The sequence below is a fragment of the Odocoileus virginianus genome, chromosome 29 (assembly GCF_023699985.2).
Source record: "Odocoileus virginianus isolate 20LAN1187 ecotype Illinois chromosome 29, Ovbor_1.2, whole genome shotgun sequence".
Taxonomy (NCBI): Eukaryota; Metazoa; Chordata; class Mammalia; order Artiodactyla; family Cervidae; genus Odocoileus; species Odocoileus virginianus.
This window is the reverse complement of record NC_069702.1, coordinates 35,021,107-35,035,437: the sequence shown is the minus strand read 5'-3', so window position 1 is coordinate 35,035,437 and position 14,331 is coordinate 35,021,107. Positions and strand designations below refer to the sequence as shown.

The window sequence follows — 14,331 nt, the reverse complement described above, 5'->3', positions numbered from 1 at the left end:
ACTCCTCTGTCCATAGAATTTTACAGGCAGGAACACTGGAGTGCATTTCTATTTCCTACTCAAGGGGTTCTTCCCAGCCCAAGGACTGAACCTATGTCTCCTGCATTTTCAGGAGGATTATTTACCACTGAGCCACTAGAGAAGCCCTGCTGCAAAAAATAAAGTAGTGTCAACAGTAATTTCCTAATGATAGGAATTATGAGAACTAAAATTATGAGAACATTTCCCAATAGTAAAATTACTTTGTACTCCATGAGTACTATTGAAGCTAATGCTATACTAGAAGGTTTTCTTTTTTTTTTTTTCCCAAGGAAAAATAACTGTTATATGAATAACATATAATGGATAATTCTATACTCATGTTATTCAAAGAAACCTTCCTAATGAGGTCACCAAAAAAAATTAATCAAAACATTTTTCGGGCTCCAAAGAGTTACTGAGTCTTTGAAGAATTGGAAGATCAAAATGTTTTATAAGAGACTCCAGAGTAGTAATTAACCTGGGCTATGAAACTTGGTAGCTCAGACGGTAAAGCATCTGCCTACAATTGGGGAGACCTGGGTTGAATCCCTGGGTTGGGAAGATCCCCTGGAGCAGGAAATGGCAACCCACTCCAGTATTCTTGCCTGGAAAATCCCATGGACTGAGGATCTTGGTAGGCTACAGTCCATGGGGTCGCAAAGAGTCGGACACGACTGAGCGACTTCATTTCACTTCACCTCACTTCATGAAACTTGGTAACAGCCTGATGTAAAGACCAGTCTTTCGAGGGTGCTTAAGAATGGAAACACCAAAGTTACCGCTTGTTGTCTTTCAACGAGTAAGGTGGCTATAAAACCCCCAGAATTTGGGTTGGAACTTAGAACAGTTAAAACTTAGCAGTGAGGACGAAACAGACCTGTCTTCATATGTACTTCATAGGTACATATGAAACTAAGCCTGAAGTCATTTCAATCATGGATTGGAATGAGATGACCCAAACTCAGTAGTGCCATTAGTCCACCTGCAGAATGATAAATTATATTTGAAAGGTAAAATCATCCAAGGCTTCTTCAAGTCATCTTTCAATTTATTAATATAATTTTTCTTCAATGTCAGAAATATACAGTTATCCAAGGAGTGAAGATATCATGACCATAACCAAAAGCAGCAGTAGGCATTGAAAATGGGTGAACTAAAGGTTCACATAACAGAATTATCAAGCACATACTTTGAGAAAACAATCTTTTAATGTTCAAAGAAAAATAAAAGGTTGAGATTTTAGTGATATTTGAAAACTTTGGAAAGAAAAATATGAAAATGTAATATGATCCCAAAAGGAAAATATGAAAAGAATCATGGAGCTTCAAAAGATGAAGAGGTTATGCAATTTGGTCAGATTAGATATAGCTATCAAACCACAGACTCAGATAACACAATAAACCCAAAGCAGAATAAATAAAACCACAATCATAACCATGTGCACCATAATCAAATAAAATAAAAAAAATTGAATAAACCAGGGAAAGACTTTAAGGAGTACAGTAAACTTTTCAACAGAAATAATGGGAGTCAGAAATCAAACTAATTGTGTTTTGGAATAAAGACAGAAATAGCTGGCAGTGTGAAATTTTTTCTGAAAAAATATTCTCCAAGAATATAAACTGAATGAATACATTTCAAGATGAACAATAATTGAGAGAACTCATCAAAGACAGAACGATAATACAACATTAAGGTGTTTTTCAGAAAGAAGGATAATGAAACCAGATGTAACTTCAGTATTAGAAGGAAAAACTAAGTTACAGTATAAAAAGAATAAGTTTAAATAAAGATTGACCATATGGAATTATAGTACTGTATTTTGGCTTTGAAATATATAAAGAATTAAAATAATTCACAAGAGGAAACTCAGAAGGAGACCAAATACCTCAAATAAAACTCATTCAATTATTAATACATTATCTTCACATTAGTAAACTTAAACAATTTTTACTAGTGTTCAATAATTTAAATGTGTGGTGTAATCTCTTGGATAATCATTAGAGTTATTGAAACAGGATATAGCTACATCTAATTCTGCTTCATTGACTATGCTAAGGTCTTTGATTATGTGGTTCACAACAAACTGTGGAATATTCTAAAAGAGATGGGAATACCAGACCACCTTACCTACCTCCTGAGAAACCTGTATGCAGGACAAGAAGGAACAGTTAGTACAGGACGTGGAACAATAGACTTGTTCAAAACTGGGAAAGGAGTACATCAAGACTGTATAACCTCACCCTACTTATTTAACATATTTAAAGAGTACATCATAGGAAATGCTGGGCTAGATTCACAAGTTGGAATCAAGTTTGCCAGGAGAAGTATCAACAACATAAGATATGCAGATGATACCACTCTAATGGCAGAAAGTGAAGAGGAACTAAAGAGCCTCTTGAAGCTGAAAGAGGAAAGTGAAAAAAAAGTTGGCTGAAAACTCAGTCAGTCAGTTCAGTTGCTCAGTTTTGTCTGACTCTTTGTGACCCCGTGGACTATAGCACACCAGGCTTCCCTGTCCATCACCAACCCCTGGAGCTTGCTCAAACTCTTGTCCATTGAGTCAGTGATGCCATCCAACCACATCATCCTCTGTCATTTCCCTTCATCTCCTACCTTCAATCTTTCCCAGCATCGGTCTTTTCTAATGAGTCAGTTCTTTGCATCAGGTGGCCGAAATATTGGAGTTTCAACTTCTGCATCAGTCCTTCCAAATGAATATTCAGGACTGATTTCCTTTAGGATTCACTGGTTCGATCGCCTTACAGTCCATGGGATTCTCACAAGTCTTCTCCAACACCACAGTTCAAAAGCATCAATCAAGAACAAGACCCAGGTTCTCCCATTAGGAAGTTCCCACAAGCCTCTTCTCCATCAGAGGGCAGACAGAATGAAAACCACAATCATGGAAAACTAACCACACTGATCACATGGACCACAACCTTGTCTACTCAATGAAACTATGAGCTGTACCATGCAGGGCCATCCAAGATGAACAGGTCATGGTGGAGAGTTCTGACAAAAGGTGGTCCGCTGGAGAAGGGAATGGCAAATCATTTCCGTATCCTTGCCTTATGAACTGCATGAACAGTGTGAAAAGGCTTAAAACTCAGAATTCAAAAAACAAGGATCATGCCATCTGGTCCTATCACTTCATGGAAAATAGATGGGGAAATAGTGGAAACAGTGTCAGATTTCATATTCTCGGGCTCCAAAATCACTGTGGACAGTGACTGCAGCCACACAATTAATAGATGCTTTCTCCTTGGAAGAAAAGCTATGACAAACCTAGACAGTGTATTAGAAAACAGAGACATCACTTTACTGACAAATGCCCATATAGTCAAAGCGATGGTTTTTTCAGTAGTCATGTACGGGTGTGAGAGATGGACCATAAAGAAGGGTGAGTGCCAAAAAATTGATGCTTTCAAACTGTGGTGCTGGAGAAGCCTCTCAGGAGTCCCTTGGACGGCAAGGATATCAAACCAGTCAGTCCTAAAGGAAATCAGTCCTGAATATTCACTGGAAGGACTGGGGTTGAAGCTGAAGCTCCAATACTTTGGCCACTTGCTGTAAAGAGCTGACTCATTGGAAAAGCCCCTGATGCTGGGAAAGCTTGAGGACAAGAGGATAAGTGGGCAACACAGGATCAGATAATTGGATGGCATCACCAACTCAATGGACATGAGTTTGAGCCTACTCAGGGAGATAGTGAAGGACACGGAAGCCTGATGTGCTACAGTTCATGGGGTTGCAAAGAGTCAGACACGACTTAGGAACTGAACAACAACAACCAAAATACCAGAGAAACTAATAGAAAAGAAAGTATGGCAATTAATCCAAATGGGACAAGAAAAAAGAACCAGAAATGGATTATAGGATATGTGAGACAAATTAAAAGAAAACATTAGGCCTGGTGATTAAAAATAGATAATTATTTACAATAAAAAAATATGATTAAAATGTAAAATATAAAAATGTTAAACAATTAGAAAAACTCAGAAGAAGAACTCCTAGGCCTAGGGCTAGGCAAATGTTTCTTACATATGATAGTGAAGACAAGATCCTTTAAAGAAAATATTAATAAATCATGCTACAATAAAACTGAAAACTTTTTGTACAGCAACCAAAATCCTGTTAAAATGATGAATAGACAAGCTAAAACTGAGAGAAAATATTTGCAAACCACGCATTAGACAAAAGACTTGTATGTAGATATGTAGAATATTAAAGGTAAACTTACAACTCAACAGTGATTGCAGAGAATTAAAAACCTATGTTCACACAAACACCAACACACAGGTAGGTTGTTGCTTTATTTGTAACAACAACAATTAAAAAATACTGAAGACCATTCAGATGTCTGTTAGTGGGTGAATAAACAAACCCTGTTACGTACATATAACTAAGTACTACTCACCAATAAAAAGAAGCATAAGTATTGATATACATGCAATAACCAAGATGGATCCCAGAGCCACTATACTAAGAGAAAAATAAACACTAGTCTAAAAAATTATTTGATTCAGTTTATAGAGTAATCACCTCATGGCAAAAATATAGAAATGAAAAACAGATACGTGATTGCCCCAGGATAGAGTTCTCTGTGTAAATACAGAGGAGGAAGATGAGGGAGTTCCTTTTGAAGGATTGAACAATTCTCTATCTGAATTTGGTAGATACATGAATCTATGCAAGAAATAATTTGCCTAGTAGTAGTAGTTTAGTACTAAGTCATGTCTGATTGTTGCGACCCCATGGACTGTAGCCTGCCAGGCTCCTCCTCTGTCCATGGGATTCTCCAGGCAAGAATGCTGGAGTGGGTTGCCATTTCCTTCTCCAGAGAATCCTACCCAGGAATCAAACCTGGGCCTCCTGCATTGCAGGCAGACTTCTTAACCAACTGAGCTAGGAGGGAAGTCCATAATTTGCATATGACTACACATACACATGCTTCCCTAGTGACTCAGATAGTAAAAAAAAAAATCAGCCTGCAATACAGGAGACCTGGGTTTGATCCCTGGGTTGGGAAAATCCCTGGAGAAGGGCATGGCAACCCACTCCAGTATTCTTGGCTGGAGAATCCCCATGGACAGAGGAGCCTGGGGGGCTATAGCCCATGGGATCTCACACAACTGAGCGACTATGCACAGCATATACAAACATATGAATGAAGATAAAAATGATGAAAATGGAATGTGATCTTTAGTTAATAGGATTTGTATGATGGGGATTATTTTTATTATAATTATATTAATTTATAACATTATTTATCCTAAGTCTTCCAATTTATTCTGAGTTCCATGAGACAAGAATTTTCTCAACATTCTGCAGCAAACTCTTTCTTCCTGAAAAAATATTATTAAATTACTAATTTTGACCTTGCTAAATTAAAGAGATTGTTTCTCACAAAAAGAGAAAACTTATAATAATACTTTTATTATAGGAGTGAATTTTAATAGTTTATAAATGTATAAGAATGTTAATTGTGGTAAAATATTGCTTTTATTGTGCAATTTAGTTGATATAAAGTGGGTGTGATTGCAATGTAATGTGTATATTTTTAGCATTTAATAGGACTGACTCATTTGGAGCAAAGAAGTGTGAACCATAGGGTTGATTTAAAAATATCCAGCCTATTTTTGTAATTCTCTTTGTCACCTAAATGACTTTCCTCTCAGATAAGCTATAATTTTCTAGCACAATTGTCACAGAATTCCACCTTAGCACTTTTTTCCTCAGTGCTTATCCCAGTGATGCAGCTGAAATTTATTATGAATCACAGTTATTGCCACTCACTTTGACACGGCTTCTGTAGATATAATTCCTTTTTCATCATAAATGTGGGCAAAGGTTCTTTGAATATTTTAACCTTTGAAGATCAAAATCTGCTTGTCTGCAATCTCTTTTAACAAGGGTCTGTAGATATCACATTTACACTCTAAACCCTTTGTTACAATATGCATTTGTTAGTAGCTTTTCTGTAAACATTGTGATATATTTCACAAAGATTCAGAATACTTTAAACTTCACTTCAGTTCACTTCAATCCAGTCGTTCGTTCCAGTCCAGTGTGACTCTTTGCGACCTCATGGACTGCAGCATGCCAGGCTTCTCTGTCCATCGCCAACATTAAGTTGGTGATGCCACCGAACAATCTCATCCTGTTGTCCCCTTCTCCTTCTGCCCTCAATCTTTCCCAACATCAGGGTCTTTTCCAAAGAGTCATTTCTTCACATCAGGTGGCCAAATAACTCTAAACTTAGTTTTATTTATTTTTTAATGCAACAAATTAGTATTCAAAGGCTCAATAAATCTTGGAAACTAGAACAACCATTTAGCCAAGCACACTAAAAGTAATTATCTAAATACAAGAAGATAATACAGGAAAAATTGGTGGAAAATTAAAGCATGTGACATTTTGATTAATGAATGTAAGCTTGAATTTCTCATTTTGAGACTTAAATAACAATGTATAAATTATCCTCTGTGTCTTTAATAATTTTAAAAATTGATTGTTTAACTATACAGGGAAAACTCAAAACACTATGGTGGCAAAAGAAAGCCATTTGAAGAGAAAATATTAAAAGTAATCACATCACAAAGATGAAATAGAATGTAATCACAAAAACATAAAAAGTCTGAATAATATAAAGAAAATAGATTAAATTTAATTGTAAAATGAATGACTGTACTAATTTGTGTACATCAGTGTCAAAGCTATTCATCAGATTAACTCCTTCACTTCCTGTCACTAAATACCACATAGCTTCTTGCTACTGAAGATATCCCATCTATCAATTCATTACTCATAAATCCTTCAGTACTTGTGAAATAGTATCAAGTATTTTCTGTTTCTTAGTTCTCCTGTTTTTTAATATGGTTTTCATTCCTCTAATGCTATTGTATTCAGTTGCCACCATTTTTGAAAGTACCTCCTTCAAGAAAGTTTAAAGAATGCCCCAACCCCTACAACTCAAATAAGTCTTATTTCTTCACTCTCACTTTTTAAAATGTCCCCTCCACTGTCTTGGGACATTCTATCTTGGGATATTCTATTTCTCCTCTTTCCAATGACAAATGTGTCTTCATCATACTGAGGCTCCTAGAAGGAAAAGATGAAGAAATGCCAAGTAACTGACAAGAAACAGGGGAAATAGAAATGAGGCCATCAGTCATGAGATAGATTGACATTTAAAAAATAACTATCTGTCTTCTTTCAACCATTTTTTCCCCCATTTCTCCAGTTCTTGAATGAAAATTTGGCCACTGATCATAGTAAGAATGGAAAATTTAAAATATCTTTAGTGCAATATTTTGTTTCACTATGAATTTATTTGACAGAAAATATCCTCTCTTAACAAATCATTCACATCAAAATGTGGGACATCTAAATTGCATTTCAAACTGATACTTACTGTAGTCCAACTGACTTGTTGACCTAGGTCTGTAAAATAGAGTGTGACAATGGAGGAAGCTGCAACACTTTGAATGGTTAAGTTGTCCTTCAGAAAGGGCCCACCTTAAACGATAAGGAAATAATATTTTAATACAATTTTGAGGCAAAAAAATGATAAATATTTTTAATGTGAAACCAGTGAAAGCAAAGGATAAATTTTACATAGAAATTGCAATTTATACTGAAACTTTAAAGTAAGATAGCATGTGAATAAATCAATTTTATATAATGTATCTGGCAAATTTTCAGATACACAGTGGTTTTTCTAATGCTATTTAAACAAAGTCCAGATTACCACTAGTTACGATTGGGTTCTGAGAAAGATGTAATATTAGATAATATCATAATCAAATATGATAAAGTACATTTTGAAGTATAATTTTGTGTCAGTAGACATACATATCAACTGTTGTATAACTGATTTTACTGTAAGATAAATTAGTTGGAGTAGAATTTTAAAAGTCACTGCAAAGCACCTGGGGATGGGCATCATTCACCTTTCAAAAAGAACATTATGGTTGCTGTATGGTAACTGGGAAGAAAAGGAAGCAAGATTACTTAGGAGAAAGTAAAAATTCACCAACCAGGGTATGAGGCCTATTTGGATTAAGATGGCACTGGTAGAGATGTTAAAAATTAATCAACCCCAAAAAGTTTGATCTTAGAGAAAGTTTAACCTGTGATATTCAGGCTGAGGTAATTTTTTGCCCTGAGCACTTAATTGCATTATAGTATCATTAATTGACAAAAAGAAGAGTGAGGAAAGAGCAGATTTTGGGGTGAAAATGGAAAATCTCAGTTAGGGTGTATTTAGCCTGTGATATCTATTAGATCTTCAATTGGGAGCTGTCAAGTAGGCAGTTGGGTGGCTGTGTCTGAAGATATTTTCAAAGTCATTAACAGTTAAAGCCATGAGGCATGGTGAGATGATTTATGCATTCAGTTTGAAATGAAGGAATACAAGCTGAAACTGAGCTTCCTAGCACTCCAGGCTTTTGAAGTCAGAAGACAAACATACAGCAAAGATTATTGAGAAGGAGTTTCTCATGAAATAGGAGGAAACAGAAGTGATGACGGGAAGTGTGTGAGAGAAATGTTCTGTTCTTAAAAATGAACACTAGATAAGTTTGCCATTGTGTACTGAAAGATATGTACAAAGATGTCTTTTTTAGTGCTGTTTTTAGTAGCAAAACATTGTAAAAATCTTAAGTACTCATAAATAAGATATGGATAAATATAATTTGTTTTATGCAAACAAAATTATGTTATACAGAAAGAAAAATTAGTAGATTAGAACTATGTATACCAGCATAAATGCATCTCACAAGTACAATGATATTAATGTTATTGCTTTTATTTGTATTATATTTTATGCTAATCTATTTGTGAATTATATTATCTCTACTCATGTACAAACTTCCTTTCATTCTTTATTATTGAAAGGGTAAAATATTAAATTTTGACTATCAGGTGATTTTCAAAATATAATATTTAGATTTATAGTTATACTTACAGGTATTTTGTATAAGATGAAAGTAGGCAATTGTTATATATTAATTTTGATAAATCCAACATGAATATAGTAAACTATGACTTCCTTGCCTAGTTTGTGACATATGGCTTCAAAAGAGGTCATCTTCGTGGGCCAGAGTTAATAACAAATTCTTTAAATCTGAATGGAGTCAGAAATAGGGATACCAAGATTCAATACACTGGGAAGAGTCACTATACTATTGTTGGTTTACAAATGGAGAGGGCTACATGGCAAATAATTAAAGTGACCTCTAGGAACTGATAGCCATCAAGGAAATAGGGATCTCTGTCATAAAAGCTAAAAGGTGGCTTCTGCCAACAAGACTGAAGGTGGAAGTAGATTTTCTCAGAAGTCTATATGAGAAGATGAGAATTTGGCATAGCTGATACCTTATTCTGAACTTGTGGATACTTTGAGTAGAGAATCCAGCCATATTGTATCTTTGGGCTAATAAATGATTGTTGTTTTAAGCTGATAAGTTTGTGGTAATTTTTTGTGGTAATTTGTTGTGGTAATTTGTTGCGCATTGTAAAGACTTTTTGATATCCAGCTGATCAGAATGTCATTGTGACAGTCACTGGTAACAGCAAGAAATATTGATAAGGACTGCTGAAAGCTTCTTTCCAGCGTGTACCTATTGACATCATAGTTTCCCACTGTGACATCAAAGAACAGGATATTGGCATTTTGTTTTTAAAATATGGAAAATCAATATAGTATTTGGGTGAAACAATGTGAGAGAATCCAGACATGTCATTAATCATATCACTGTTAGATACACTAATCAGGAACTCCTTTCCTAGGCATTCTATATCTATGCCCTTTTCCAATGGGAGAGGAACATGTGGGACCAAGAGAATGCACTTAATGGAGCCCGTGCCATTTATATCATAATTTGGCCACTTAAGGCCCCTAAATTTTCTGCCTAAATTTGCTCAAGTAATATATCTTTTGGGGACATTTTCTCCCAAGAATGGGCCAAACAATGAGGTGCATACTTCTAACCCTAGAAGATTATATAAATGGTGGTGGATGGTTGGAGTCGGGAATGGGAAGAGAAAGACCAATTCTACATATGCAATTATTCATCATTACCACGTCAGCATCACTCACAATATGACTTTTAGTCCCTTCTATTAAGAGTTGGTGAAAGTTTCCCCACCCCCTTGAATATAGGGTAGCCTAGTATCTTTCTTTGACAAATAGAATGTGGGACAAGGAATCGCAAGCCAGTTCTAAGCCTGGGCTTCATGAATTCTTGAGTGCTTCTGCTCATTTATTTGCAATTCTGATTGCACTGTGGTAACAAGGCCAGAACTTTCTGATGAATCATGAGACAATATAGAGCAGAAAGGCTACAGTCATGATCATTCTGGCCAGTCTTCAGCAGTCCATTAGCTGAACTTAGCTGTTTGAGTGAAACTAGCCAAGCAAGACCAAGCCCAGCACAGCTAAGCGGAATTCCCAAGCAAAAAAAAAAAAAAAAAAAAAAAAAAAATGTTGGCTATATTTGCCCATAAAAAAGTAAATTGCTTGTTCTTTTATTTGTGTTTTAGCAGTCTTTTGTGTACAGAATCTGTAAAAGGCTCTAAAATAACACGGTATCATTATTCATAGTGCACTCATTCTAGCAAATATACTCTGGCAGCAAATATGTAATATCCGTGTTTGCTTTGTTTTGGTCTTGTCTTTTTCCTTAATATTAATAGTTACAACTATGTTTAATGAAGTATTAACCATGCACAAATTATTATAGTACTTCATAAACATAATCTTACTTACACACTAGCCATCACCTGCAAAAAGCACACACACACACAAACCATAAGTTAGATTCTTTATTAGCTCACTTTACAAAAGACTCTGAATATAAGTAAGTAGAAAGATAGGTTTTAAATTATGTTATTCCAAACAAACTTTGTACCATATCCTGCTTATATTACTAAATTCATAGATTCTTTTTTTCAAATATTTCATCACATTCTCATCAAAGAACACTTGGAGGGTTATACTTTATTCACATCACACACTGGTACACCCAGCCAGGTATATGAGTGAAGGGAAATAAAATGTGACGTTCACCAGAAAGGTTGAAGTAATAGAAATTCTGCAGTCCCTTATAATCTCCTTCAAATTGAAATTACATCTGACACTCATGCTTGTGGTATTCTCAGTTGCTTTTTTTTTAATATGAGAAGTTCATAAAACAATAGCATTATTTCATTTTATGTTATTTTAGCATCCATGTGTTGAAAAGCACATACTATATCCCATAGAAGCAAAAAGAAACAAGACAATGATTCTTCTCTTTAAAACTCTAGCTAGATGAGAATTTGTCTTGAACACTTGAGTTTAGAAAAATGTGAGACCTCAAGAAACTGTGATTTATAAAAATATTCTGGATACCTATGTTTTCAACATAGACATCTCAGAAAAAGGGTGGAATATTTAAGATAGCAATGAAAACAACAAAACATCTTAGAGATCCTGAGAAATCATCATTTGTCCTTAAATGAATATGATATCTAAGAAATGACAGCCTGAATATTAGTAAAGTACCAGAAAAATACAATGCAGGTCAGGATTGTGTAGAAAAATTTAAAGAATGAAATTTCTTAAAATATACCTCTGTAGATTTGTTATCATGGACCTGAACTGAATATTCCTCAGAAATTTCCAATCTACCCAGAGCTTTTATTTAACAAGTTCAAATGTAAGGTCAAGTGATGTGATGTCAATAACAATGATTCTTAGCAGGACTCACTTTTGTGTATTTTTAGCATAACATTTTAAAATTTTATGACAAGAAAATAAGGTTTGAAATTTTGAAACACTTGAGGCTTATTAATGGAAACAATACTTCTCCCTATGATTAATTAATTCTGTTCCTCCTTACCTCCCTTATTCTGCTTTTGAACAGGAATAAAGGCAAAGGGAACTGAGCTGCATCCCTGAGACTATATTAGGAGGCAGTAGACTGAGGGGAGAGAGCAGTAAAAGCTTTTGAGACAGAAAGATATTAGTTCAGATCCTGCCTTCAATACACAATGACAGTGAATGTATGAAATTTATTTATGTAAGAATAAAATTCCTCTACCATAAATGGAACACTAGCTTTTGAAGAGACTCAAATAAAACAATATATTTAAAGTATTTATTATAATATCTGCCATTTGGTAAGTGATAAATAAATATTGCCAATTGATGACAGAAAAGGGATTCTAAATTAAATAAGTAGATGAGTGAAATTATTTCTTACCACGTTCTAGCTGCAGGCCTATTCGAGAAGGATACCACTGTGGACCTAGTCAATGAAAAATGACATTTAATTGTAAGCACAGGTGTAAACATATTTTAAAAGCAATATTTTCCATTAGAATACAGATTAGATCTCAGGAGGTGAATAAAAATGATTATCCAGTGTTAAAATGGAGATAGTAGTTATCCTTTACAGGGTAAGCACTATGGATAATTCTGGAAGAAAGCATGATGGGCAGGTGCTTTAGGCACTGTGATTTTCTGCTTTTTGGTCTAGGAACTTGTTACACAGATGAATTCAATTTGTGGACATGTACTAAAATAAGTGACCTATGTATGGTGGTGGTTTAGTCGCTAAGTTGTGTCCAACTTTTGTGACCCCATGGACTGTAGCCTGCCAGGCTCCTCTGTCCATGGGGTTTCCCAGGCAAGCACACTGGAGTGGGTTGCCATATCCTTCTCCAGGGGATCTTCCTGACCCAGGAACTGAGCTCAGGTCTCCTGCATTGCAGGTAGATTCTCTACTGACTGAGCTATAAGGGAAGCTGACCTATGTATAGCTTGTGCAATTTGAAAATTATTCTTAAAAAAAAAAGTCTTAGATAGCTTCATTTAAAACTGGAGAACCTTGACCTCATTCAAAATTTATTTAAAATTAACATGTGGAAGTGAGATATTTTCTCTATCAGGAATAAGCCACTCTATCAGAATAGTATGCACTGTTGAATTTTAGTATTATGAGCAAATTAATTATAGCAAAAATATCACTTTAATGTCTTCTACATATACTATTAGTAATAAATAGAATACTAAAATTTCTATATGATTAGGAAAATCAAAATACCTTTATTACACTCTGCCATAATAAAAAAGTTGATTCACAATTAAAAGAATATTTTTATTTTCTCTTAAAGTGAATTCTTTATTATTACTTTAAAGCTTTTATTGAAAATTTAATTCTTAACTCTGAGGTACAATTTTAAGCAAATTCAATTCATAAATAATAATTTAAGAGTATGGTCAAAAGAATATTACATAATTGTTATTTCATTTTCAAAACATTACTTTCTAAATTGTCAGTAAAAGTAATGATAATGTAACACAACTGAATTGTAGTCAATTCTTTCTAAATTTACTGTAAAAATTTTGGCAACTTACACATGCAAGTTCTCGTTAATAAATAATTCATAAATCAAAACTTGTAGTCAGAAGTTAAACTTTATTAGGATTACATCTAAACAAAATGTTATAATAGTGTGGCAAATGAGGAATACACAAACATTTAACTCTGACATTTGATTCTTTTTAATTGGAAAACATTCAGGTAAAGACACAATTTTGTGTATGTGTGTGTGTTTACTACTAATTGTATTATTTATATAGCCATTTGTTGTTCTGAAATGTGTGCTAAAATTATTTGTTGTAAAGCATTTTTAAATAGCTGTATTTATTAATCGTACTGAAAATCTGCTGCCAAAGAAGCATGACGGAAACAAATGCAAAGAGATATCTACAGTTTAAAATGAGTTTGCAATTATGGATATAGAAGAAAATATAAAACTTATGAAAATCCACTTATATTTGACAAATAGTCATTGACCACCTATGATTATACATGTTGTCAAGTTCAGTCCATTTTAGTAATATTCATGTAAGACATTATTTTCAATAGCACTTTATTGGGTTTTTGGGCTTCCTTGGTGGCTCAGATGGTAAAGAATCTACCTGCAGGAGATCCAGGTTTGATCCCTGGGTTGGGAATATCCCCTGGAGAAGGAAATGACTACTCATTCTAATATTCTTGCCTGGAAAATTCAATGCATAGAGAAGCCTGGAAGGCTACAGCCATGGGGTTGCAAAGAGTCAGACATGACTGAGTGAATTTCACTTCACTTTTTTTCACATTTATAGCATCTTTTTAATGGTGGGAAATGGCAATGCAAATTAATTCAATCATTCTAGGCAAATAGATCTGTCTGTGACCTACATGAGTTAATACTGGCTGTATCCACAACGATCAATCAGATAATTTAGAAGTTGTTAATGCCTTCAAGGAAAAC

The 14,331-nt window shown here is 34.5% G+C and overlaps 1 protein-coding gene across 1 annotated transcript in view; it reads right to left on the bottom strand.

The window, feature by feature from the left end:
• Positions 1-14,331, bottom strand: part of TECRL (trans-2,3-enoyl-CoA reductase like) — a 135,528-nt gene that overhangs the window by 42,873 nt on the left and 78,324 nt on the right. The window contains exons 3-4 of the mRNA XM_070458009.1: positions 12,273-12,317; positions 7,439-7,542 (exon numbers count right to left, since the gene is read on the bottom strand). Coding sequence (XP_070314110.1) covers positions 7,439-7,542; positions 12,273-12,317 — 149 coding nt within the window. The remainder of the gene's footprint in view (positions 1-7,438; positions 7,543-12,272; positions 12,318-14,331) is intronic.